Source organism: Rattus norvegicus, chromosome 8 (assembly GCF_036323735.1).
Source record: "Rattus norvegicus strain BN/NHsdMcwi chromosome 8, GRCr8, whole genome shotgun sequence".
NCBI classification, from domain to species: domain Eukaryota; kingdom Metazoa; phylum Chordata; class Mammalia; order Rodentia; family Muridae; genus Rattus; species Rattus norvegicus.
This window is the reverse complement of record NC_086026.1, coordinates 33,471,298-33,498,518: the sequence shown is the minus strand read 5'-3', so window position 1 is coordinate 33,498,518 and position 27,221 is coordinate 33,471,298. Positions and strand designations below refer to the sequence as shown.

At 41.2% G+C, this 27,221-nt stretch overlaps 1 protein-coding gene across 1 annotated transcript in view; it reads left to right on the top strand.

The window, feature by feature from the left end:
• Positions 1 to 1,877: 1,877 nt before the first annotated feature.
• The window catches only part of Glb1l3 (galactosidase, beta 1-like 3), a 41,728-nt gene continuing 16,384 nt past the window's right edge, over positions 1,878 to 27,221 (top strand). Inside the window, exons 1-9 of the mRNA NM_001024358.1 lie at positions 1,878 to 1,983; positions 2,616 to 2,717; positions 2,872 to 3,084; positions 7,971 to 8,039; positions 9,166 to 9,261; positions 10,496 to 10,604; positions 12,643 to 12,735; positions 20,705 to 20,786; positions 21,667 to 21,731. Of these exons, the coding sequence (NP_001019529.2) occupies positions 1,970 to 1,983; positions 2,616 to 2,717; positions 2,872 to 3,084; positions 7,971 to 8,039; positions 9,166 to 9,261; positions 10,496 to 10,604; positions 12,643 to 12,735; positions 20,705 to 20,786; positions 21,667 to 21,731 (843 nt within the window). The 5' untranslated portion in view covers positions 1,878 to 1,969. The remainder of the gene's footprint in view (positions 1,984 to 2,615; positions 2,718 to 2,871; positions 3,085 to 7,970; positions 8,040 to 9,165; positions 9,262 to 10,495; positions 10,605 to 12,642; positions 12,736 to 20,704; positions 20,787 to 21,666; positions 21,732 to 27,221) is intronic.

Genomic DNA, 27,221 nt, shown 5'->3' with positions numbered 1-27,221 from the left:
AAGTGTGTACAACATAGTTACGATTTGTTTCTGAAAGATAACCTTGAAGTTCCTGAACTCGAGATGGAACTCTATATGGTGGTGGTGGGAACGCATATTCTCTTCTCTAGAGTTGTTTTCAAAGACTGTGATGATCCAGGCCTTTCTAACCACGGTCTGTTTTGTTACTGTTCTATAAACCAATGATTCCCTTGCCAGTCAGAAAGCAATAAATTCTTTGTTTTGACTTTATGAAATGCCCATGGCATTATTAAAAAAAATCTCTGTGATGTTTAAGAGAGAGATTTCTTTCCTTTTTTTATGCTGATAATTGAACTCAGGGCCTCATATATGTTAAATCCTGAGTTCAGTAATTGCTTTATTTTTTATACTTCAAACCACTAGGTTTTTTTTTTTTTATAGACAATTCCTAGTGGTATACTAGATATTTACTATTTTTTATTGGATATTTTCTTTACTTACATTTCAAATGTTATTCCCTTTCCCGATTTCCCCTCTGGAGTTCCCTTATCCCTTCCCCCTCCCCACCCCCCCCCCGCTTCTATGAGAGTGTTTCCCCACCCACCCCTCTACTCCCTCCTGTCTCCCCGCCATGGCTTTTCCCTTTATGGGGGCATTGAGCCTTCGCAGGGTCAAGGGCCTCTCCTCTCATTGATGGCAGATAAGGTCATCCTCTGCTACATATGCAACTGGAGCCATGGGTCCCTCCATGTGTGCTCTTTGGTTGGTGGTTTAGTCTCTGGGAGCTCTCGGGGGTCTGGTTGTTTGATATTGTTGTTCTTCCTACAGGGTTGAAAACCCCTTCAGCTCCTTCAGTCCTTTCTCTACACTTTTTTTTTTAAATAAAAAGTGAACTTGTTTTTCTAAACCTTGTGATAGGAAATAACAAAACCAACGAACCAAACAACCCCCCCCAAGAATTGAGTGGATAAGCAAGTAAGCAATTTAACATTAGATACAATGTTAAATGGAGGAAGGATCCAAGGCATTGACTACGAAAGAATACTGGTGTCTGGCCTTGTAAACCTTCTCATCCATAGGTATTAAATGTGTGTGTAGCCTGCCTGGTTTTCTTTTGTTTGTTTTCTTATTGGATAGTTTTGTTTCAGTGCTGGACCTTTTTAAAAATCATAATTATTTTGTGTTAGTTTTCTGTACTTGTTATAACTTGTAGCACATGGTCTGGAGTGGAGAGAAGAAAGACTGTATGTGCTGAAAAAAGCAAACGAATCCACAAACCATGGGAACCCAGTGGGAATAAACAAATAAAAGTTCAGAAGCACAGAAGCCCAAGGGAAATGACAGAGGACCTAAGGCTCATGCCATTGGGTGATGGGAGGGGAGGGGAGGGAGTAGGCTGAGGGACTACTTAACAAAATAGTAAGTCTCTCACTCCTTTGGCTACGTTTACCGCAAGCTAGTTTTTAAAAGAGCAATTGGGGATGAACTTGTTTCCCTGATTTCTTTCTCGGTCTGTCTTTGGTGTGTTGGAAGACTGGATTTTGTAAACTGTTTGTTTGAAAGCACTTATCAGTTGTATGAATTTCCTGGAGTCCTCAATTCTTACTCCTTCGTCTCTTTGATCTTTGTGTTGTGAGCCAGCTGGCTCCAGACACAGTTTGAGGAAGCCAAGGCCAAGATAACCCTGATGGTCCTCCCTTTTTATTCCCAGTGCCGAGAGGCGTCTGGGGACAAAGGGAGGCCAGGTCACCTTGTAGGCTCTGCCATACAGGGTCCAGAGACAATAGCTTCTTGTGAACACTGTTTCTGAAGACCCTGGATCTAGACACTGGCCGCAAGCCTATTGTAGCCCTGTGATTGGGACATCACCTCCCTACCTCCCCGTCCTAATTCTTGACGTATTTTCACCCAGTCATCTGCACTGCATCGGGCCTGACTAGAGATCGTGTGTCTGAGGCACCCGAGAGAGCAGGATCTGCAAGGACCTTCGCATCCCTGGCTTCCAGAGATGGCATACCTAAGGTGACCCTTTCTGCTTCCCCTGAAGTTGCTAGAGGGAGACCCCAGCCCTGCCAGCTCTTTGAGGCACATGCGTCTCCTGAACTCCCGCAACCCCAACATCCTGAGCATGCTCATCTGGAGGCTTCTAGATCTCCCACGCGGTATTCTGCAGATTCCAGTCAGGCATGCACAAGGATTTGTGGTGCTAGTATCCAGGACTTTCTTTTCAAGTCTCTCTGTCCCAGCTCTTCCCTCTGCAGATCCCTCTGTACCCTACCCCAGTGAGGGTCTGCTCATTGACTCTGGACAGGACAGGGAGCTGAGAATGGGGAGGATGAGGGAGTGCTTTGTTTACATCCTCCCAGCCTCCCTGGATCCTGTTCATGTCGTGGCCCACTTTTCCTGAATCTCTCCCTGATTAGTGCCCAGCTTTGTCCTGTTGTGATATGTCCTATGGGGAGAGGATTTGTGGGAGTCCTGGAATTGGGGGACTCGGGTGGAGCTACAGCCTTCCTTATCCCGGGTTCTCTTGGAGAATGCCTGTAATTGATGTCCTTTGCCACAGGCCTCTAGAAGGTTCTGAAGCGACTTTCTAGTCCTTGTGACTCAAGGGTCCACCATGTTTCCCTTGTCATTGTCTCCTTTCCTTACAGCAAGCATTGTTCCTGGAAGAGAATCATGGCCATCTTCTTCCTGCCACTAGTCTTACCAGGTTTTGCTCCTCGCTCAGAGGACTCATTTAAGTCTCCTGCCAGGTTGGTGTGAGTAGGGAGCGGGAAGCTTCATCCCTTTTCCTGGGGAAAATAAGGGGCACCAGTGGTCCAGTATGTCCTGCTAACACAAGCCTCGCTGCCGCAGAGGTTTACAGCAGTTTCTGCATACCCCTTTTCCTTATTCCCTCCAACCTAGGTTCAGTTGGTCTTATCTGAACCCCTCCAAGCTGAAAAAGAGATCTGTAGGACTTAGCACTGAAACCAATGCTCACGGCCAAGCATACTTCACCCTGGAAGGCCACAAATTCATGATAGTTGGAGGCTCCATACACTACTTCCGGGTGCCCAGGGAGTATTGGAAAGACCGCTTGCTGAAGCTCCAGGCCTGTGGATTTAACACTGTCACTACGTGAGTACCCCACTTCAGCCTTCACAACATAAGTCCCAACAGACAGATGCAGACTGGCAAAATTGGGGCTCCGTTTTTGAGAGCACGATATGAAGATTTAGCTGCAGAACAGCTATTTCCAGCAGGTCCTTTTATATTTGTGTCCAGTTGCCACTTAAATACCATACTTAGTTTGCTCTTCAGTAAAAGCTTTGGATAAAGTTGATGAGAGGATGGGTACTTTTCCAGCAAACACCACTGGATCACTTATGAGCCAGTAGCCTTAGTGACACGCTGAAGACATGTATGTGTATGTGTCTATGTAGTAAATGTGTATGTATGTGTATGTAAGCATACAATTTACTTACAGATACACATTTTAGTATTATTCTTATTTTTAGTGATGTAAACAGAAAGATCTTAATCTGAAACTTCTAGAAGAGCTACATATTATTTGTTGGTTTTTATTCCCTGATATAAATATATGAATTTTGGTCATTTTCACCTTCCATTTCATTCTTAAACCCCAACTTCCTCCTGAAACCCCTCTTTCCAGCAAATACTGTTCCTATTTTCACATCTTCGTGTGTGTGACAGATTCAGTTTAGTTAGGGTTCCTTGCATGAGCATAAGTGGGAGGTTATTTCTTGGGACATGGGGAACTTATCTGTGGCTACATCACTAAAGGAAGTGAAGTCCTTTTCCCTAGCCACCATTAACTGCCTATAGTTCCTGTCATTTCCACAAACCTTTCCTTTTTCGATGATGAAATGAGGACAGGTCCAGTCTTGTGATGGTCTTGTGCAGGTAATCACAGCTCTACTGAGCTCAGGGGTGCAATGGTCATGAGGTAGCCAGAAAAACGTGTTTGTCACACACCTGCCCATCCTTTGACTCTTCTGCTTGTCCCTCCTCCTCCCTGGTGATGTTTCCTGAGCTTTGGAGGGGTAATACAGGTAAGCCTTTTAGAATTGAACTCTAAAGCATTCCCTATTCTTAGCACTCCGACCAGCTGCTGCTATTAGAAATTCTCCAGCAAAAGCTGAGAGCAGCACTGATCTATGGGTACAAACGTGAGTCTTTAGAAGTTAGTCTTATTTTATTTATGCTATGCCTTACGGCTTAGTGGGTTTACTTTTAATTCCTGAGTGTACAAATGAGCAGTCCTTGAGCTATGTGCCTTCTCTTGGGTTCTTTTACTTCAGTTTGTTTGCTGTGTCCTATTTTTTTCTCTTATTATATTGTATATTGTTATATTTTATTATCTCTTAAAAGCCTTTTCTTTTCTAATGAGAAACAGAAAGGGAGTGAATCTGGATGCAAACTGGGAAGGAAATGGGAGGAGTAGAGGGAGGGAAAGCTGTAGCTAGAATATATGATGTGAGAAGAATCTGTTTTCAATAAAAGGAAAAAACAAAACAGAACAAAAAACCACCCAAAGAAAAATATATACCATATTTCTATTTAGCAAACTGATAGTAATAGTTTCCTCCCTGTAGCCTATGATTTTTATAACCATCTGCTTGGGTTTGTAGTAGTAGGCATGAGGTACCTCCTGTGATGTAGGCCTCAAATCCAGTAGAAGAACATTCATTCCATTTTGGGTCAATGGGCACATCTTGCCAGGCTTGTGATATTAGAGCCTGCAGTTTTCATAGATAAGACTGTTAATGATTGCCTCTTTCCTTCCCTCCTTCCCTCCCTCCCTCCTTCTCTTCTTTCTTCCTTTCCTCCCTCCCTCTCTTCTTCCCTCCTTCCCTCCCTTCCCTTTCTTTCGTTTTCTCTTCTTCTTTCCCTTCTTCCCTTTGTTCTTCTTCCTCATTCTTTTCCTCTTCTTCTTCTGGATTTTCTACTTTATTATATTTTTTATTAATTAGGGAAGTCTGTTACTTATATGGTCAACTCATGAAGTTCTACTAAGAAACATCAATCAAAGGATAAATTCAGTCCTGTGAAGCTCAATCTCTAATGTATGGAAAGAGAAAGAATGCAGAAGTTATCAGCAAAATGCAATGTAGTATATGATGCCTTGCATCTATAATAAATACTAATGCTATGAATGTGAGAACATTTAACTTCACATTGCCTTTTTAATTCTTCATTGCTCAGCATGGGCTATAGTAAATAGAGAATTAAAAACAAGAAAGCCCCCTCTCCAGTTGACCTCCTCTATCCACACACTATTCATCATTCATCCTACAGGATCAAAGCAATACAGCATGGCTTGAGCCTCAGAGACCCTTCCTCTTGTGTGTCCTCCACCATGCTTTGTTGGCAAAGCTTAACACCTACTCGTTGAAACCAACCAAAGGAAATGTGAAGTTGAGAGGCAGCAAACTGACTTAGTGGCTCACTTGATACACCAATGATTTAGTCAGGAATAATTGAGTTTCTTTAGTTTTTGCAATGCAAGTAATAAAACTTTGCAGACACCAGCAAGCAATCTACTGCTGGGTTACAACCCCAGCCTATAATTACTGAGTTTTACTAAGAGCTATTAGTGACATCATATAATCTTTTCCTTTCTTCTCTTGAACTGGTGGTTTACATTTACAAATTTGCTTATATTTAGTTACCTTGAGTCCTTGAATAAACTAGTTATAAGACCAACACAGGTGTACATGCACCCATTGACCAGTAGACCAGTAGTTTAGTAGAGGTGTATTTTTAAATATGTTCATCTATAGCTATAACTGAAATTGATTTAAATTTTATGTGTGCTCTTATACATACTTCATCTCAGCCTCATAAACAAGGTCACAGTGTTAATCTTTTTCTACTCTTTGAAAATGACTTATATAGACTTACCCTTACAGTGAATGCTCATTAGGATTTACCTGTAAGATCCTGTGATGTAATCTACAGCTATGAGGTGGTGACTCAGACACCTTCAGTGATTATGAAATCATGTCTTCTCTTTCTCCTGAGTGTATCCCATTTGTCTATGTCTTTCCCTTTATGTTCTATTTTGTATTGTGTAATTGGGCTATTTTCTCCTTTTAGAGTTCCTGTGCTTTTTTGTCTTTTTAAACAAGTAGTTTGCAGCCTTGTTGATTGTTTCCGTCTATTAGCTTTTCTGGTTCACAATTTTCTGAGCCACACACAAATCCCCATGTCCTTTTCATCTCACTTAATATCACTTCTCCTTATACCTTCTTTTCCTTCTGAGTTAAATATGCTGCTTGAAAAGACATTTCCTTCAAATATTTTATAAATTTCGTTGTACTTTTCTTCTTGACCCATTAGCTACTTGGAGATATGTTTTCTTTTATTTGTCTCTCCTCATTTTTATCTTTTTAAAAAATTTTTTAGCTGTCATCTTCTAATTTTGTTGTACTATGGAACTTTTGGAATATGATGAAATCTACTTTGATAGTCTCTGTTGATAGTTTTCAGTTCACTTTGGAAACAGGATATAGCCAGGTGCGGTATGGTAGATATGCCATAGTCCCAGAACACCGAAGGGCTGAGGCAGGAGAGTGATGAGTTGGAAGCCATCTTAGGCTACAAAGGGTATTGAAACCTAGTCTCAACAATCCTCCATATAAATTTGTCGATTATTAGATTTTTGTGTACTTATTAGATCCTGCTGTATGTATGTGTTTGTGTGTACCATGCACATGTGTATGTGTATGCGTGTGCACATGTAACATAGTGCATGCGTGAATGTCAGAAATAGCCTTAGGTACCAGTCCTCAACTTCTACCGTATTTGAGGCAGGGGGTCTTATTCTTTTCACTGTGTTTGCCATGATAAGTGGCTCATGTGTTTCTGGAACTTTTCCTGTCCACTCCTCCCCTGTAGGACCACAGTGGTGAAAGATGATTGAGCTACACTTGTGGGTTTTATATTTGTGAGTTCTGGAGATTTTCACTCTTGTCCTCACACTTGTGGGACAAGCACTTGCTCTCCTTGCCATCTCCACACAGACCTGACGTTCAGTTGCTTACTGAAATCTATATGCTATCATTCCTTTGCTGTTCATTGCCTTTGTTTCTTAGGCATTTCATTCCTCCAACTCTGGCTGCGAAGCTGATTCATCCCTCTTCTCTCTCAGACATCTCTTCTCTCTTTACTCAATGCTGTGTTCTTAGGAGGATAGAAAGTTGTGATAGTGTATGTGCTGGATGGATCTTTCTTCTCCCCTTTTATTTCTGTCCACATCTATTTGCAAATTCATAATACATTTGTTTGCTATTAATTGGAGGAACAATTTTTACCTTACCTACATATTTTTTATTTTTTCCATACATTTTCCTTAGTCACATATCAGTAGCATTTATCACTTTCACTGTGTTCTCACAAGCTACAACTATAAATATTATTATGGGTATTATTTTCAACAGACCAACATTTTCATTCCTCCATCTTAAAGAATCAGAGCTCATGGGAAATTAGGTTAGGAATACTGCACGCCAAACTGTGTCATTGATACACACAGAATCACATAGCAAGAACAAATCTTGAACATGTACTTTGATGTGGGGTACACCTAACCCTATGGGTGCTGGCCCTGGCTGGCTCTTTCCTTGCTGAGATTGAAAAGCTGGACTGTCCTTTATCCTATTGGCTTGTAGACACTATTTGACTATTCTTATTTTAATTAATTCTTAGAGATAACTATTAAGAGTTTTATACATTTTATTATGTTTTCCCGTTTGCTTTATGTGCTTGCCAATTATTTTAAAGAGTAGGTCTGTCAGAGAAAAATACACAAACCTAGGGTAATTGGCATATTGAAACATATTTGGATAATAGAGAAAATATGGATCTGTCTGTATAGCAAAGGTTAATTTTCATTGGAAACCAACTCACTAAAACATAGAGACACGCTGGAGCTTGGTCTGGTCACTGTATGAATAGGGGGAAATATGATGCTTATTGTATTTCTCTGTCCCCTCTTCCAGCTACATCCCGTGGAACCTCCATGAGCAAGAGAGGGGGAAATTTGACTTCTCTGAGATCCTGGACTTGGAGTATGTGGTCTTTCTGCCTCTGTGAGCTGACCCAAGAAGGATATTCCTGGGGGTGGGGTGGGGTGCAGACACTTGAGATTGAAGAGAAGCCTTCAGTATATCTCATCTCTGCCTTGAGAACAGAGAGGGCATGAGTCTGAAGTCTTGTTTGCAGGGTCTGCAACCAGAATTTGGATATTACCGAGGCATGGCTTTTCATCTTGAAGATTCTGAGCCCCTATTTCACTGAAACTAGGGATCTAAGACACCAGATGCTACCAGGCTATAGAGGAGCCATACACCTGAGTTGGGATTGGGGCTGCCTCAGATTAGCAAGACTGATGCTGGAGACAATTCCCCTGTACCCAGTGTGATCCCTCCAGTAGAGCTCTGGGGATGGTGATGCCTGGAGCTAGTGAAGATCCAGCGCACAGGGTCTCTGGCTACCTAACAATTCCCCACTGTGTTTTGTCAATGGTTTTTTAAAATAAGTGTGCTATGCAGTTTTCCTCTTAACCCAATTAGCTCCCAAATAATTGATACCAAGACTAGATTTATTTCTACAGCTTTAAGGGTGCAACAACTAAGCAGTGTTTTTTTACCCCCCTAAACTAATCTGACTATCCCCCAGTCAAAATCCCTGTGATACTTAGGTTTTAGTGCTGACCTGGCTCTCTGTGCTCCAGGCGTTCTCTCATCCTGTCTCCTGGACTCTCTCCCTGTGGATAACCCTCACTACCTCCCTCCTAACTTCCCAGCTGGGAGGAAGTCTAGCCCTATTCTCTCTGCTATTCAGTCATTGGCTGATCGGCTAACTTTATTAACCAATCAGGCAATAATTTGGGGGCTGTGTTTACACAACATTGAGAGAGAAGATTCTCAGAATAAGCATTGTGACCAGATATGGGGGCACAGAAATCAGCATGTGAATAATACAAGGATAATTTTTACAGAGTGCACAAGAACATTATGCCTGTAAGGTTGTCTGAGGAGAAGGACCCCCCTTCCCCCGCAACCTCACGTCTTGTTGAAAGAGAAATAGAAGGAAGACAGAGGACATCTCTACACCCTGATGTGTCTGTGGGCTCCCTCTATACCCAACCTCTTTGGCTCATACCCAAAGTGGTGACCTTGTTTCTCTTTCTAGGGCATATGTTTTGCTGGCTAAGACTCTTGGACTGTGGGTGATTCTTCGTCCAGGGCCATACATCTGTGCTGAGGTTGACTTGGGTGGATTACCTAGGTGAGCTACCCCAGAGTCTATGTTGTGACTTAGCAAGGTGTTTTACTCTGCAATAAGTAATTTTTCCAAGCCAGTAAGTATGGTTGTCACTGTCACTAGTTGTCCTGAATTGAACTCTGTCCTTCCTGCCCTGACAGTGGAATGATGTCTAGAGTAGTGGGGGAGGTTTGGATGCCACTGCCATCCTGGTTTTCAGAAGCACAATTGTGATGTGGACCTTGGTGCATTGAATATGTGGCGATTAAGATCAGTGCAAAGACAGATGTAGCAATACAGGACTTGCCGTCCTGTTGCTCCACAGAAAAGGTGTAATGGACATCTGCATTCTTTTCATGAGCTGAAAGAAAGGGACACAAGGCTCTAGAGGAATATGATGACCAGTACTGTGCTTCTAGAGACCTCAGATGTTTCTCTGGCTCAAGGCGGGTGACCTTTGCCCACACACTGAGATCTCAGCTCCTCCCTGTCTTTTTGCTTTTCTAGCTTCTCCTTTTATCGTGCCACCTACTCTCAGCCCAGCAGATAGAGGCACAGTGTCCTCTTCTGTCATCCTTCTCAGGGACGGGACACTCGTCCTTCTAGGTTCTGCTTTGATGTGAGCCTTATTGGTCCTAAGGTTAGAGAACAAAAGAAAACTTTTCTTTAAGATAAGGCTCCGCTACAAGTGGGTGATGCATAGAAAAATGATGATCTTAAATTGCAGGAGTGTTGGGGAAACCAGGTCCTGCTTGAATACCTTCAGGAGCCCAGCCCCTCTCTTCCCAGTTCATTGGTCTGTGAACTATGCTTCTACCTGAAGTCTTAGGTATTCCACAAAAATGTGTCCCTGTGCCTGAGGAGTAGAGACCCAGTGAAGGGCTAAGGATCATATTCCAAAGAGCCAAAGGAAAATGGAGTTCTGGGAAGCATGGAAGAAAAGCTAGGACTTGGAAGCATTGTCAGGGTCAGTCTTTCAGCCTGACTTATTAGAGCTGGGAAGATCTAAAGTGCCTTGAGACAGGGATGGCCTGTTTCTCACACATCTCTGGAGGTTTTAAGGATATTGTGAAAAGCCTGTATGATACAGATCCCCTGAAGAGTTTGAGCATCTTGGTGCTATGGTCATTGGGTGGGCAGAGAAATCTCCAAGCCATAGGCAGCTCTGAGCAGGGCCATCTGCTGTGCTCAGCTGGCTAGACCCAACCTCTTTCCTGCTTCCTGCTTCACATACTAATGTTTTGCTTCTTGTCCCTAGCTGGCTTCTACGCAATCCTGGGTCAAATCTGAGAACAACCAACAAGGACTTTATTGAAGCTGTTGATAAATATTTTGATCATCTGATTCCCAAAATACTTCCTCTTCAGGTGAAAATGTCCCTTCTAAGTATGTATATATATATATATATACATACATATATATATATATATATATATATATATATATATATATATGGCAGGTGGGGAAGTCTTGTAGAAAATGAAAGCATTTATTAGCAGGGTTAGAAAAATCAAATAGTGAAGTTAGCAGAGCATTGGCATTGTACCACAGGCAGCATGATAGCATCTTAGAGGATGAATTTCCAATTCTAAAGAACAGAGGAGTTTACAACTATTGTAAATTTTATTGTTTTGTGTTTGGAGGGGTCAGGTGAGCTCTGTACTAAGTGACTAGCTTGAGCAAGCCTGTATGCCAAGAGTCACAAGGTAGGAAAACACTGAAGTAAGATTGTAATTTAGACTGCCACAACATATTTTATTCTCTGTCTTAGAGAGCACAAGAGACCTTGGCCTGATTTCTGATGGGGGAGGGGGTCTGCTGGAAGATAGGTGATCTAACAACATTCACTTTGGACAAATACTTGTGGCTCACCATCCAGTAGGGAATTCCCAGCCACTCTAGGCTACAAAACAGATTTTCTTACAGATAAGATCTAGACCCTCAAGTTAAGCATAGAATCTTGCATTGCTCGTTGTGGCTTTGCACCAGACTTTCTAAAAAGACATCATATGAGACAGGGATGATACAAAAGGTCTCTCCAGTTGTCTGTGTGTCCCTGATACCTGCTAAGTTCACTGATGAGTTCATAGACAATGGCCACTCTAAATTATTCCTGTTATTTTAACTGGTAAATTCTGGGGAAAATGCAGTGTGTGTGTGTGTGTGTGTGTGTGTGTGTGTGTGTGTGTGTGCATGTGTGTGTAAAATGGTAAAATAAAATTCCTCTCATAAAGACAATTTATTTGTCTTTGTAGAGACAAGCATTTTTCTTAACCATACTTTTATATAGCCCCCAATTTTGCATGTTCTTATAACACAAAGCACAGAACTTCCTATATGTGTTTTCTTGTCACTTGAGAAACTGCATCTGAAAATTGCCACTCTTCTTGATCACTGTACAGTGCTGCACAGTAGAATAGACTGCATGCATTTGCCCTTTTCCTGATATTGGAAGTTTTCACTTTTATGCTATCATACATGATATGGTTGATTTCATGAAGCATCAGTTTGTGTCTATGTGACTACTGATTCTGGTTTGGTATCTCCCAGTGGGAAAAGCACTGTGCACTTCCGCTCTTTATAAGATTCCTAATGCTTGGAGAAAATAGTGTCTTTCATTTTCAATCGTTAGTCTGCAGCACAGACTGAGAAGGACAAGAATGTCCCTATATAATGCCACACCATTTGTAAGACCATTTGTAAGGTTTTGTGATATCCTTTGGTTTGATAAGTAAAATATAAAATGTCTCTTCAAAAAATATGATTGTGAGTTAAATAATAAACTGCTTGGTATAGCCCAAGACAAGAAAGATAACCAGTTCTCAGGAATTTTCCGAAAGGCTGCTTGAAAATGTCATTCTTGCAGCTGAGGGTGAGACTCTGATTTATGAAGCCGACTGTTTTCTTCCTGGATATTGATAACTCCCAGTTATTTCTTATTGAGCACAGGCTCTGTGCAACTCCCCTGGTGATGGGAACAATGAAAACCAGTCTGTTTAGAAGGAAAAAGATGAGGGTGCATAAAAGAGAGGGAGCTGTATGAAGTACCTGCTCACAGGGGTTGTGGGGAGTGGAGAGGAAGCCTGTGCGATGGATTAGGCGCGAAGGCGGATGGATAGTGAGTTTGGACTTGGAGATATGGAAGTGAGTTTGTGGGTTTGAGAGCTCATAACTAATGAATATGAGAAATAGAAAATAAACTCTTGCTCCTATAACTATAAAATATTGTGAAAGATATGACACCTTCAGGAGCTTTTGTGACTAGGGATGAATGAAGGTGCCCGTCTCCAGCAGATCTGAGAGAAAGCACCAGGTCAGTTCTGGTCTCTTTATTAGCATCCTGGACTCCAGGCTTTTGCTCCAACGGAAAGATTGTTCTTCATCTGTCATGTGTTTGGTTCTCAGTACCGCCGTGGTGGCCCTGTTATTGCTGTCCAAGTAGAGAATGAATATGGTTCATTTCGAAATGATAAGAACTACATGGAGTACATTAAGAAGGTAAGGATAGTTGCTTTGCATCTATACTTTTATGGCTTCTTTTTAATGTTGTGCCTTTCTGAAATGCATCTCTGACTGCCAGCCTTGCGGGTGGTATGTGACTTTCCTCGGAGAGACGTGAACAGATCCATTAAAATACGGATAGAAGAATGAAGAGGTAATTCCACCCAAGTCTAGCTTAGTGAGTCCGTGAGTTTATTGGAGTTCCTTATAGGAACATGGGTGCTTCAAAGATTGATGCATCCCTGAAAAGCCCGACATGGAACTTGCCACATGACTTGCAGATAATTTGACCTGTTATAGTGTCCCCTCACAGTAGGTGTTTCTGCTTATGAAATCTTGGGGAGACGCCTTGAGAATCCATTTCAGGAGCTTTCTGATCCATCTAAGTTTTGTTTACTTACAACATAGAAACTGGGAATGAATGGCCTGAACTCAGTAATTGTTGTTCAGCTAATTTTTTTTCTTGATTTTTTTTTAAAAAGGTGCTGAGCTGGGTGTGGTCATGTACACTTGTAGGAGGCAGAGGCAGAGGCAGAGGCAGAGGCAGAGGCAGAGGCAGAGGCAGAGGCAGAGGCAGAGGCAGAGGCAGAGGCAGAGGCAGAGGCAGAGGCAGAGGCAGAGGCAGAGGCAGAGGCAGAGGCAGAGGCAGAGGCAGAGGCAGAGGCAGAGGCAGAGGCAGAGGCAGAGGCAGAGGCAGAGGCAGAGGCAGAGGCAGGAGGATCAAGAGCTTAAGAGCACCCTCAGCTACAGAGCAAGTTCAAGGCAGCTTAGGCTATAGGAAGCCCTATCTCAAACAACAATAGCAACACTAACAGCTACCACTTAATTTCATGTCTATGATTGCATGTGGCTATGCGAACATAATAGATACACAGGGAAGACCTCATGCTTTCTGAGCCATCTGTCTGATTTCCAGGCTGCGTGGTCTAAGCAGTGTTTTCAGAATATAGCTCCCTCTTGCTCCAGACATAGTAGGCTCTCTTGTTTATGTTGATAGAATCCATATAGAATTCAAGCTCTGTGAAGTTCATTCGTACCCTTAGGACCCAACAGGGTTAGCCTCTCCCTGATAGTATTGCAGAATTTGAGACCACCAGACAAAATAATTTAAAAGATTAGAAAAAACAAGTTTATCTATAGCAATGGTGTGGCAATGGCTTTCTTTGCACATCTGAGAGCAGCTGCAAAAGTTCAAGACGGGTGCTGGAAGTTTTAAAGGCACAAACCCCAATTGTCTCAACTCTGGGGATTTTCTGCTACATAAGATATCATCATTTTTTGTTGTTGTTTTTGTTTTGATCTTTTTCTGAGCAAGCAGCAGTCAAGTGAGGTAACAGAAGCAGAATGAGCATCTAGTTAATATTGTAGGATAACAAATACAAAATAAGGGGAAAGGAGAATAATTTTAGGAAATAAGCCAAGTGGCTCTGAGGTCAGCCTCTTCAGTAGATTGCTCTCAGGACTGGCATGTTGACAGTGCTGACCTCAGGGCCAGGTTCTAGACATCCTGTGGTCAACAATCCTTAGGCTAAGAATAAGATCCTGCTGCCTCTTAGATTTTTCTCTTTTCTCTTTTCTTTCCTTTCCTTTTCTTTCTATTCTTTCCCCTCCTTTCCTCTTTTCCATCCTTTCTTCCTTCTTTTCAAACATATTAGTTTGAAATTCAGTCTAAAATGGAACTAGTTATTTTTTTCATGCAATTTATTTCTTTAGGACAACTTTCTGAGTCTGCAGAGTTTAGTATTCAATTAATATCCCCCTGAGAACTCATTGCCTTGTTTTGTGCCAGTTCCTGTTTTAGAAACAGAAAACTATGCAATTAACTTTGAAGGATTTGTGTGTGTGTATGTGTGGGGGGGATAGTGATGGTGTACAAACAAAAGAAAATTTAGAAGTATCCCTTGGAGTAGGACGTTATATTTTAATATATATTTTATTTATGTATTTTCTTCTTTCCTTATTGGATATTTTTTATTTATATTTCAAATGTTGTCCCCTTTCCTGGTTTCCCATTCATAAACCCCCTATCCTATCCCTCTCCCCCTTCTTCTATGAGGGTATTCCCCCTCCCTAAACACACACCCCTCCCACCTCCCCACCCTGACATTCCCCTACACTGTATCCCATTTTTAATAGGGTTATTTGGCTTTCTGGAGTCTAACTTCTTGAGTTCTTTGTACATATAGGATATCAGCCCTCTAATGGATGAAGGATTGGTAAAGATATTTTCCCAATCTGTTGGTTGCCTTTTTGTCCCAGTGACAGTGTCCTTTGCCTTACAGAAGCTTTGCAATTTTATGAGATTCCATTTGTCAATTCTTGATCTTAAAGCATAAGCTGTTGGTGTTCTGTTCAGGAAATTTTCCCCAGTGCCCATGCATTCGAGGCTCTTCCCCACTTTTTCTTCTAATTAGTTTGAGTGTATCTATCTGGTTTTATGTGGAGGTTTCTGATCCATTTGGACTTGAGCTTTGCCCAGGGTGATAAGAATGGATAGATTTGCATTCTTCTACATGCTGACTTCCAATTGCACCAGCAACATTTGTTGAAAATGCATCTTTTTTTCCTACTGTATGGTTTTAGCTCCTTTGTTAAAGATCAAGTGACCATATGTGTGTGGGTTCATTTCTGGGTCTTTGATTCTATTCCATTAATCAACCTGCCTCTCTCTTGTACAAATACCATGCAGTTTTTATCACTATTGCTCTGTAATACAGCGTGAGGTCAGGGATGGTGATTCCCTCAGAAGTTCTTTATTTTGTCGAGGATAGTTTTCACTATACTTGATTTTTTTATTATTGCAAATGAATTTGCAAATTGTTCTGTCTAACTCTCTGAAGAATTGTATTGGTATTTTGATGGGGATTGCATTGAATCTGTAGATTGCTTTTGGCAAAATGGCCATTTTTTCTATATTAATCCTGCCAATCCATGAGCATGGGAGATCTTTCCATCTTCTGAGATCTTCTTCAATTTCTTCAGAGACTTGAAGTTCTTGTCATACATATCTTTCACTTGCTTGGTTAGAGTCATACCAAGGTATTTTATGTTATTTGTGACTATTGTGAAGGGTATGGTTTCCATAATTTCTTTCTCAGCCTGTTTATCCTTTGAGTAGAAGAAGGCTACTGATTTGTTTGAGTTAATTTTATACCCAGCCACTTTGCTGGATTCATCAGGCTTAGTAATTCTCTGGTGGAACTTTTGGGGTTACTTAAGTATACTCTCATATCTGCAAATAGTGATATTTTGACTTCTTCCTTTCCAATTTGTATTCCTTTGACATCCTTTTGTTGTTTGACTCCTCTGGCTAGGACTACAAGTTCTATATTTAATAAGTAGGGAGTGAGTGAGCAGCCTTGTCTAGTCCCTGATTTTAGTGGGATTGCTTCAAGTTTCTCTCCATTTAGTTTGAGGTTGGCTACTGATTTGCTATATATTGCTTTTACTATGTTCAGGCTTGCATTCCTGATATTTCCAATACTTTTATCATGAAAGGGTGTTGAATTTTGTCAAATACTTTCTCAGCATCTAATGAGATGATCATGTGGTTTTTCTCTTTGAGTTTGTTTATATAGTGGATTATGTTGATAGATTTCCATATATTAAACCATCCTTGCATCCCTGGGATGAAGGCTACTCGATCACAATGGACAATGGTTTGATATGTTCTTGGATTCAGTTTGCAAGAATTTTATTGAGTCTTTTTGCATCAATATCCATAAGGAAAATTGGTCTGAAGTTCTCTTTCTTTGTTGTGTCTTTGTGTGGTTAGGTATAAGTGTAATTGTGGCTTCATAGAAGGAGTTGAATAGTGTTCCTTCTGTTTCTATTTTGTGGAATAGTTTGGACAGTATTGGTATTAGGCCTTCGATGAAGGTCTGATAGAATTCTCCACTAAACCCATCTTTTCCTTGGCTTTTTGGTTAGGGGACTTTTAATAACTGCTTCTATTTCTTTAGCAGATATGGGACTGTTTAGATGGTTTATATGATCCTGATTGAATTTTCATACCTATATTGGTCTAGAAAATTGTCCATTTCCTCCAGATTTTCCAGTTTTGTTGTATATAGGCTTTTGTAGAAGGATCTGATGATTTTTTTTAATTTCCTCAGTTTCTCCCTTTTCATTTCTGATTTTGTTAATTTGGATACACTCTTTGTGCCCTCTGGTTAATCTGGTTTATCTATCTTGTTGATTTTCCCCAAGAAACAGCTCCTGGTTTTGTTGATTCTTTGTATAGTTCATTCTGTTTTTTACTTGTTTGATTTTAGCCCTGAGTTTGAGTATTTTCTACTGTCTACTCCTCTTGGGTGTATTTGCTTCTTTATATTCTAGAGATTTTAGGTTCACCGTCGAGCTGCTAATATATGCTCTCTCCAGTTTCTTTTTGGAGGCACTCAGAGCTATGCACTGCTTTCCTTGTGTCCCATAAGTTTGGGTATGTTTTGTTTGCCTTCACTTTCATTAAAAATCTAAAAAATCTTTAATTTCTTTCTTTCTTTTTTCCTTGAACAAGTTGTCACTGAGTAGAGCTTTGTTCAGGTTCCATGTGTATGTGGGAGTTCTGTTGTTTTTGTTATTATTGAAGACCAGCCTTAGTCTGTGGTGATCAGATAGGATGCATGAGATTATTTCAATCTTCTTGTATCTGTTGAGGCCTGTTTTGTGACCTATTATTCAGTCAGTTTTGGAGAAGGTACCATGAGGTGCTGAGAATAAGATCTATTCTTTTGTTTTAGGATGAATTGTTCTATGAATATCTGTTAAATCTATTTAGCTCATAATTTCTGTTAGTTTCTCTATGTCTCTGTTTAGTTTCTGTTTACATAATCTGTTCATTGATGAGAGTGGGGTGTTGAAATTTTCCACTATTATTGTGTGAGGTACAATGTGTGCTTTGAGCTTTAGTAAGGCTTCTTTTATGAATGTAGGTGCCCTTGTATTAGGAGCATAGATATTCAGGATTGAGAGTTCATCTTGGTGGATTTTTCCTTTGATGAATATGAAGTGTCCTTCCTTATGTTTTTTGATAACTTTTTATTGAAAGTCGATTTTATTATATATGAGAATGGCTACTCTAACTTCTTTCTTGGGATCATTCACTTGAAAAATTGTTTTCCAGACTTTTACTCTGAGGTCATGTCTGTCTTTGTTACTGAGGTGTGTTTCCTGTATGCAGCAAAATGCTGGGTCCTCTTTAGGTATCCAGTCTGTTAGTCTATGTCTTTTTATTGGGAATTTGAGTCCATTGATGTTAAGAGATATTAAGGAATAGTGATTGTTGTTTCCTGTTATTTCTGTTGTTAGAAGTGGAATTATGTTTGCATGTCTCTCTTCTTTTAGATTTGTTGCAAGAAGATTACTTTTTTACTTTTTCTAGGGTGTAGTTTCCCTCTTTGTGTAGGAATTTTCCATCTATTATCCTTTGTAGGGCTGCATTTGTGGAAAGATATTGTGTAAATTGAGTTTTATCATGGAAAGTCTTGGTATCTCCATCTATGTTAATTGAGAGTTTTGCTGGATATTGTAGCCTGGGCTGGCATTTGTGTTCTCTTACGGTCTGTATGAAGTCTGCCTAGGATCTTCTGGCTTTCATAGTCTCTGGTGTTATAATTCTGATAGGTTTGCTTTTTTTTATATTTTATTCATTTATTGTATATGAGTACACTGCAGTTGTCTTCAGATACACCAGAATCCGATACAGATGGTTGTGAGCCACCATGCGGTTGCTGGGAATTGAACTCAGGACCTCTGGAAGAGCAGTCAGTGCTCTTAACTGCTGAGCCACCTCTCCAGCCCGATAGGTTTGCTTTTATATGTTACTTGACTTTTTCCCCTTACTGCTTTTAATATTCTTTTTTTTTTGTTTTGTGCATTTGGTGTTTTGACTATTATGTGACGGGAGAAATTTCTTTTCTGGTCCAATCTATTTGGAGTTCTGTAGGTTTCTTATATGTTTATGACCATTTCTTTTTTTAGGTTAGGGAAGTTTTCTTATATAATTTTGTTGAAGATATTTACTTGTCCTTTAAGTTGGGAGTCTTCACTCTCTTCTATACCTATTATCCTTAGGTTTGATCTTCTCATTGTGTCCTGGATGTTCTGGATGTTTGGGGTTAGGAGCTTTATGCATTTTACATTTTCTTTGATTGTTGTGTCAATGTTTTCTATGGTATCTTCTGCCCCCGAGATTCTCTCTTCTATCTCTTGTATTCTGTTGGTGATGCTTGGGTCTATGACTCCTAATCTTTTCCCTAGGTTTTCTATCTCTAGGGTCGTCTCCCTTTGTGATTTCTTTATCATTTGTCTTTCCATTTTTATACCCCAGATGGTTTTGTTCAATCCCTTCATCTCTTTGGTTGTGTTTTCCCTGTAATTCTTCAAGGTATTTTTGTGTTTCCTCCTTAAGGGCCTCTACTGGTTGTCCTGTATTTCTTCAGGGGAGTTATTTATGTCCTTCTTAAAGTTCTCATCATCATCATGAGATGTGATTTTAAATCCAAATCTTGCTTTTCTGGTGTGTTTGGATATCCAGTATTTACTTTGGTGGGAGAACTGGACTCTTCTGATGCGAAGTAATCTTGGTTTCTGTTGCTTAGGTTCCTGCATTTGCCTCTTGCTATTAGGTTGTCCTTGGTATTAGCTTGTCTTGATGTCTCTGACAGTGGCTTGACTCTCCTATAAGCCTGTGTGTCAGCACTCTTGTAAAGCATTTTTCTCCCAGAAGGATCTGGGTACAGGGAGCTGTGGGACTGGGTCATCTCTGAGCCCAGGCAGAAGTGAAAATTGTCTGTCCCAGATTGCTCCTGGGTTTGTGTGTCCTGAGGACTCCAGTCATGTCCCTTGGAGTTGAAGAATTGGCCTTACCTCTGCTCTCAGTTGTGTTAGAACTCCTGGGGACTGGCTTTCAACTCTGGCCACAGACAGAGACCAAAAAGATCCTTTCCCTGACTGCTCCTAGTTTCCTGGGTCCAGTGGGCTCTAGTCTGGTTCTTGTGTCAGGAATGTGAGCAGAAGTAGTAGTCTCCCCTGAGCTCTCAGGATTGTCTGCACTTCTGAGAGTCCAGGTCTCTCCCTGATGGGATTTGGGTACAGAGTGATGCGGGACTGGATCAGCTCCAGGTGCAAACAGAAACTGGAAGCATGGACCTAGTTTTTAAGCATTACTACAGCACCAAATGTCTTCCATCTTTTCTCTCTTTGTTATAATTTACATACTTCTGGAGTATGGCCATTGAGAAACTCAGTTTTCATTTACCATGGATGTCAGGGATCATAGGCCTCCACTGCTTTATTGCAAGAACCGGAACAACACCAAGCTGAGCCTAACACAATTTATTCATTGTCTAAGTTGGAGATAGTCATTCTACATTCAAGCCTTTCTGTGTTAGTCAATTTCCCACTGCTCCAACAGATACCTTACATACAAGCAAAAAAGTCATATGTATGTATGAAAAGTCATGATGAAACCTTCTATCCTGTATAATTAACATATGCCAACCAAAAAGTAAAGAATACCTGAAATACCTAACTTATAAGCAGAATAGACTTACTTTGACTCATAGCTTTGTATTTCCAGTCCATGATTGGTTATCTTTAGTGGGACTTATATTGAAAAACAATGCATATCACCACACGAGTCCAGGCAGAATCAAACCACCTTCCTCCTGATCTGGTAGTGCAAGGAGAGGGAAAGGAAATGGACCACAACCTGTCTTTCAGAACATACCTCCAATGGCCTAAAAACCTCTCCATTTTCTAAAGTATATACCATCTCCCATAAGTGTCATGCTGAGTACCAATCCTTTTTACCATATGCACATTTGGGAAACATTGTATATACCTGTTGTAGTTCACGCTATCTCCATCTGAACCAAACTATCTTTATTATCTAGTTTTACAATATTGGTTCTTTCCCATGGGAGAAAGAAAAATGGGTTCATATTATTCATTTTCTTAACAGGCTCTGCTGAATAGAGGGATTGTAGAGCTCCTCTTGACCTCAGATAATGAGAGTGGAATTCGGATCGGCTCTGTCAAAGGAGGTACTGGTTTATAGTCATTTTGTAGGACAACCAAGACTCTTAACCAGCCAATAGAAACTGTAAACAAGTATCCAAGAGAACCAGATGCATATAAGATCCTCTTTCTCATGTCAATTGAAATGGATCTCAGAGGTTTGATATGATACAAAAACAAGGTTCAACGTTAAAGTTCAGAGTTCAAACACCACATGTGTCATTTTTTTTTCGCTCTTTGAACAGAGTACTGATAGAGCTCTTCACTCTGAGTATATCTTTTAATTTTTAAAATAATTTTCATAGGTAGGAATCTAGGCTGGTGCTGGACATGGTTTAGATCCCTGACCATCTGACATGGATGGTCCACAGGTGGAACAATGGGATGTAAATGACACACACTACAGCTAATTTCTTAGTCCTGGCATCATAAATCTTAGTCTACTCAAGATAGACACTTAGCAGATCCCAGAGAATTTAGTTGAACCCCAAAGTGATACTAGTATGGGAAAATGCCAAGATATGAACATGCAGTTGGGTCCAGGGAACATCATGAGGTGATCTTTACTGTGTATTGGTAGCTCTTGTGAACTGCTGTCTTTTGGGGGGGGCAGGAATAGCTCTGCTCCTATGACTATATCCTGGAAAGTATTGAGTTTGGGATCAGAAGTGCTCCTTCAGTTACAGTATTATTATGTTAGCTGGCCTTGCCTTGGTCCACCTATTTGTACAACTAAAAAAGCTAGCGTTCCTGCAGGTCTGATTTGGCCATAGCTATGACAGTCCTTTATGTTTTTAAAAATGGGTCACAAATAGTATCTGTTACCGCTATTACTCATCCCCCCACACCCCATGTTCCTGATGATCATTGTCACAATGTTTCAGAAGTACTTCTTGTTCTCTACAGCATTGGCTACTATCAATGTGAACTCATTTATAAAGGATTCGTTTGTTAAGCTTCATAGAATGCAGGTAAGATTTTAAGCACCATAAGTTTTGCTGTCTTTTCTCAAGGTCTTGCTTCCTATGAAATTGATGTTAAAGAACACAGGAGGTATTACACAGATATAACCACCCTACCCTGAACCTTGGTGGAGTTCAAAGCCACTTGGTGAGAAATGGTGAAAAGAAACTTTCTTCTGTCATTTCCACTGATGGGTTATGTCAGTGAGATTACTTTGAAAAGCATGAGGAGCTTATCCCAGATGAAAAATGAATATATCAGAGGGAACCAATGGCGTCCTTCCTCTCGGAGGACACAGGGAATCAGAAAGCGATAAGTTCATCCTCATCTGTTGATGCTTTTACTAGAATGTTGGGATTCTGTGCTTGTTGCCATACTGAAAAGCCAGAAGAGATATTGGTGGATTATGGGTGTATTCTAGACTTGGAAGGAAATAGGTGTATTTAAGATTAACTTTAAGAATGTAGACTTCTGTGTCTCAAACCTTCAGCTTGGCGGAGCAAGGTGCCTTGGTTGGGGTTTCTGTTGCTATGATGAAACACTGTGACCAAGGCAACTTGGGGAGAGGAATCCTTATTTCAGCTCACATTTCCATCACTTAGGGAAGTCAAGGCAGGAAGTCAAAGCAGAACTGGGATGCAGGATCTGATGCAGAGATCATGGAGGGGTGCTGCTTACTGGCTTGTTCTCCATGGCTTGACAGCCTGCTTTCTTAGAGAACACAGGACCATCATCCTAGAGGTGTTATCATTCACAATAGTCTGGACCCTCCCCCACCAATCACTGACTAAGAAAATGCCTTAAAACGGAATCTTATGGAGGAATTCTCTCAATTGAGGTTTTTCTCTTTTCAGACAACTCTAGCTTGTGTCACATTGACCTAAGACTAGCCAGCATTCAAGTTTAGATGTTAAAGGCTTTTGTGAAATACTAGGTAGAAAATCCCTGCAGTAGGTGGAATCTTACTGTCCATTTCTTCTCTTTCTCTGAAAGTGGTACTGGGTGGAACTTTTTATTCTGAATGTGGTCCCTTTCATTTTGCTCTGAAAGTCAAAGTTAATCAGGACCTCCCAAGGGTAGGTGCCTTCATTTTTCACTTTAGATAGAAACGTGTTCTTTTCTCTGTCTTCTTTTATTCTCTCTCTCCCTCTCCCTCCCTCCCTCCCTCCCTCTCACCCTCTGAACCATTTAGGCTAGCTGAGGATAGAGGAGGTAATTTAATTAGTTATTTTGAATAAATACACAAGAACCTCCATGCAGTTCTGGGAAGGATCTGAGAACAGATTAAATGTGTCTTCCTCTGGCAGGGTTTACTTTATTGTGTAGTGATGAATCCAGAACTTTAGATTTATTTGTGAAAATGTCATCAAGAGGTTAGTACCTCTACTTTTTCTGTTAGAAAATGTGTGTGTGTGTGTGTGTGTGTGTGTGTGTGTGTGTGTGTGTGTGTGTGAAAGAGAGAGAGAGAAAGAGAAAGCCCAGTGGCTATTTTTAAAAGATTAGCCAGTGTCTTTTCTTTAGCTAAAGTTCTATTTATATTCATTTTAAATTTGACTATTCTGCTGTTGTAGTGATCTGTCTATGCGTGGTGCTTCCAGAGATCAGAATAGTGTGGCAGATCCCTAGGAACTGGAATGGTTGTAGGATGCCATGTGGGTGCTAAGAAACAAAACCCCCCAGTCCTCTGCAAGAGCAGTCAGTTCTTTTAACTGTCGAGCCATCTCTCCAGCCTGACCAGAGTCTTATTGAGCATTATGGTTCACCTTTTCTATTGCTCCTAAAAACAAGTCTGTACAGATAGCATTTGATGGACTGGAGCAGACTGAGAATCAGGATGCCTGTGATGAGTATAGTCTTTAGGTTGTTTAGAAATCTTTACTCACCATTTAAGTGACTTCAGAAACCAAGGATTGCTCTTTACTGACTTCAGTAGAGCTTGGTATTTCGAACCTGAAAGGAATTTCCTTGAGCAAGGTTTAATTATTGTGACTGTATCCTCAGTTCTAGAAGGCTATCCCACCAGCCTGAGACCTTTCCTTTCCCATTCATTTGTGGTCAACCAGATCTTCTCTTTCCTCTCAACAATATTGATACCTGATGGGACAGAAGCCCCACAGCAGATAGTGTCTGAGACTTCTCAAGTCCTTAGCTAAAATCGAACCAAAGACAGCACAGGGGTTTTAATACAACGTTTTTATTTTATTATTTATTTATTTTATGTATATGCATGTTTATATTTATTTTTTATTGGTTATTTTATTTATTTACATTTCAAACGTTGTCTTCCTTCCCAAGTTTCCCTCTGAAAACTCCTTATCTCAGTCCTTCTCCCCCTGCCTCTATGAGGGAGAGGAGCACCTACCCATTCCTGCCTCATTGCCCTAGCATCTCCCTATGCTGGGGCATCGAGCCTCCACAGGCCAAGGGCCTCCCCTCCCATTCACTCCGATAAACCAATCTCTACTACATATGCAGCTGGAGCCATGGGTCCCTCCATTTGTAATCTTTGGTTGGTGGTTTAGTCCCTGGGAGATCTGGGGGGTCTGGTTCGTTGATATTGTTGTTCTTCCTATGGGGTTGCAAACCCCTTTAGCTCCTTTAGTCCTTCCCCTACCTCCTCCATTAAGGTCTCCGTGCTCAGTCTGATGGTTGGCTGCAAGCATGGGCTGGAAAGATGGCTCAGTCATTAAAGGCTGTGCTCACAACCAAAAATATAATATTTTTATTAATTATTGGAAAATTTCAGGCATGGATAAAATATATTTGATGACCTTTGCCTCTCCCACTCCTACCCCCACTCTTCTCAGGCCTACCCCTGGCTCACCTGCTCCTAATTTTATGTCCTCCTCCTCCTCCTCCTCCTCCTCCTCTCCTCCTCCTCCTCCTCCTCTCCTCCTCCTCCTCCTCCTCCTCCTCTCCTCCTCCTCTTCTTTAAATAAACTATGGAGTTCAATTTGTGCAGTTCATATACTCAGTGGTGGGTAGTGGAGCCATCACTGGTGATTGGTTAACTATCCAGGGGCCACACCCTTAAAGAAACAGGACTCTCTCTTTCCCAGTAGTCATCAACAGTAAGCCTCTCCACTGAGGACTCATGGCCCCTCTGGCCTCTATGTTGGATTATCAACTGGCTTGCTCTTGCGCAGGTCTTGTGCAGTCAAACAAGCAAAAAAATTGAAGCCCTAAAAATGATTTATCATAGGAGTATTAGAAAGAGGCTTTTGACGTTGTATTCTTGTATTCACAAGCAAATAACAATCTTCTGGCTTTGTCTTCAAGTAGGTTGTAAAAACAAATAAAAGACCAAAACTAAAATAAAAAACAAATATCCCCCCCAAACAAACAAAACCCAAACTAAATAAGAGTAAAACCAGCTCACCAAACACACCCACAAAACAAAAAGAAACAAGTCTCCAAACAATCCTGAAGGACCAAAATTGCAAACCATCCATTATTTCCCACAATAAAGGTCATTGGCATAGTGGAATGAATGTATTATACAGCGTATTTATAGGTCCCAGTGTTAGTGGGAACTATTGTCCAGGAAAAACTCCAGTTAGTGACTGTGTGGCTCCAAGTATCCCCAGCTGGTACTGTTAACTGCACCGTGCATCCTGGGAAACAAGTTACAAGAAGAGAAGACAAACAGATAATCCAAACACGAGTAGAGTATTTTTTTTTTCAGAGAGACACATTTTCCTGAGACATGCTGCCTCTGGTTTTAGCTTGCACTAACAGCACACCCTCAGACATCTAGAACTGCTACCCAAACCTCATACCATCAAAATGACTTATTTTGTGCCAGCTCATACTGCAGACTGACCTGAGCAAGCTCAGGTGGTGGTTTAAGCCTCAAATATGGAACTGAAGAGCCCAGCTTGAACTCATCAACTCCTAAGGAAAACCACACAGCCAAGTGAATGGAGTACTTTACAAACAAAACCAAACAAATAAAGAGTTTCCAACAAAATGAAATGGCTTGAAGAGCTGCCAAACAGCCTAAGGTTCAAGCTAGAGCCCCGCTGACTGTCAAAAGCCCAAACCCTCTTCCTTCTACCAAATGAGTTACTTATTGAGAGCCAAAGCTAAGAGCTAGAAGGAAAGGAGAATCCTGGGACATAATGTATCTTCCAGGAGCTGCTGGGATATCCCAGAACTTCTGCCACAGGCCGATCTGTCTGTTAGCAGTTGGGTCTCTTCTTCCTTAATGATTTCTGGTCCCCTAGTGGGAGCGTAGAGGAGCGAAGCTGCTTTGGGTTCTTTCTCCTGGTTGGCTCCATCAAAATACTACCAGAGTGTGAGGTTTTTACTGCTCCATGCTCTACTGGAGAGCCAGGAGATGGAGAGGAGAGAAAGAATAGGGTTGGTTCAGGCTTTGGCTTGAGGAAAATGGAAAAATTTTCTTTCAGATTCCTGTCTTCAGGAAGAGACGCTAGGCAGTATGGGATTTTATGGAACAGAGGGTAGAACATTCACGGGCAGGCAGAGTCCTTTTCAGAGTGCAGTCTCCTGTCATCTTTCCTTTGAGAGTCATGCTGGGCAGGACTTTTCTCTTGAAGGCAATGACTCTTTTTCTTCAAAGTCACAGCTGAGGCTGGCCTAGAGGTCACACACATATAAAAGGATGGGCCACTCAAAGACTGTGAGAAGGACTGGAGAAGAGGTTAGTAAGTACCTGGATCCTGCTACTATGCTAACTGCTAACATCCTATACCAAATGAGATCAGAGGGGAAGCCCAGCTTCCTGAAAAAAAAATCCCATTTGGATTGCTTTCTCTTTTCCTCATATAGCCTCTGTACATTGGTTAATAAGCAACTTGAGGAAGGAAGTTCTTTTTTTGTCATTGTTTTTGGTTTTTGCTTTCTTACAGATTCAGAGGCTTCATTCCTGGCTTACTTGGCCTCACACACTTGGGCAGAGCATTACAGCACACAGGATACAGAAAGTGAGATAGGATGGGGCCAAGGGAAAATACTCCAAAGTCCCCACCCAAAATGGCTTCCATGTCTCAGCTAGGTGTGCCCACTATCAAATGCTTCCAGAAACTCCCAAAACAGTGCTACCAAATGGAGACCAAGCATGTAACATAGGAATGTGTGGGCAACATTTCATATTCAAACTCTGAGAGTAGCTGACAGTCTCGAAGCACTCGTGTGCCAGGCACTGTGTGCTGGGTGTTTATTATTTCCCAACTCTCCCAGGGCTATGTGGTAGGTACTGTTGCTGTCTCTACTTTATAAGGAAATCAGGACAGGAAAGGATGTAGGAATTTATGCACAGAGCTGGGGTTCCATAGTTACATTCCAGTGGTGCTGATTCAACAAGGTTCAAGTGGAGTCCACTGAGCAATTATCACTGAGTCAAAAGCCTCATGCAGAGTGATGCTATCACTCAAGTGAATGAAGACACCTGGGGCAGGGCAGCCGCATTCCAGGGTGTCTCTGTCAGAGGCACCTGCGCCTCTTCGAAAACATTCTCTTGCTTGTTTATTTACATT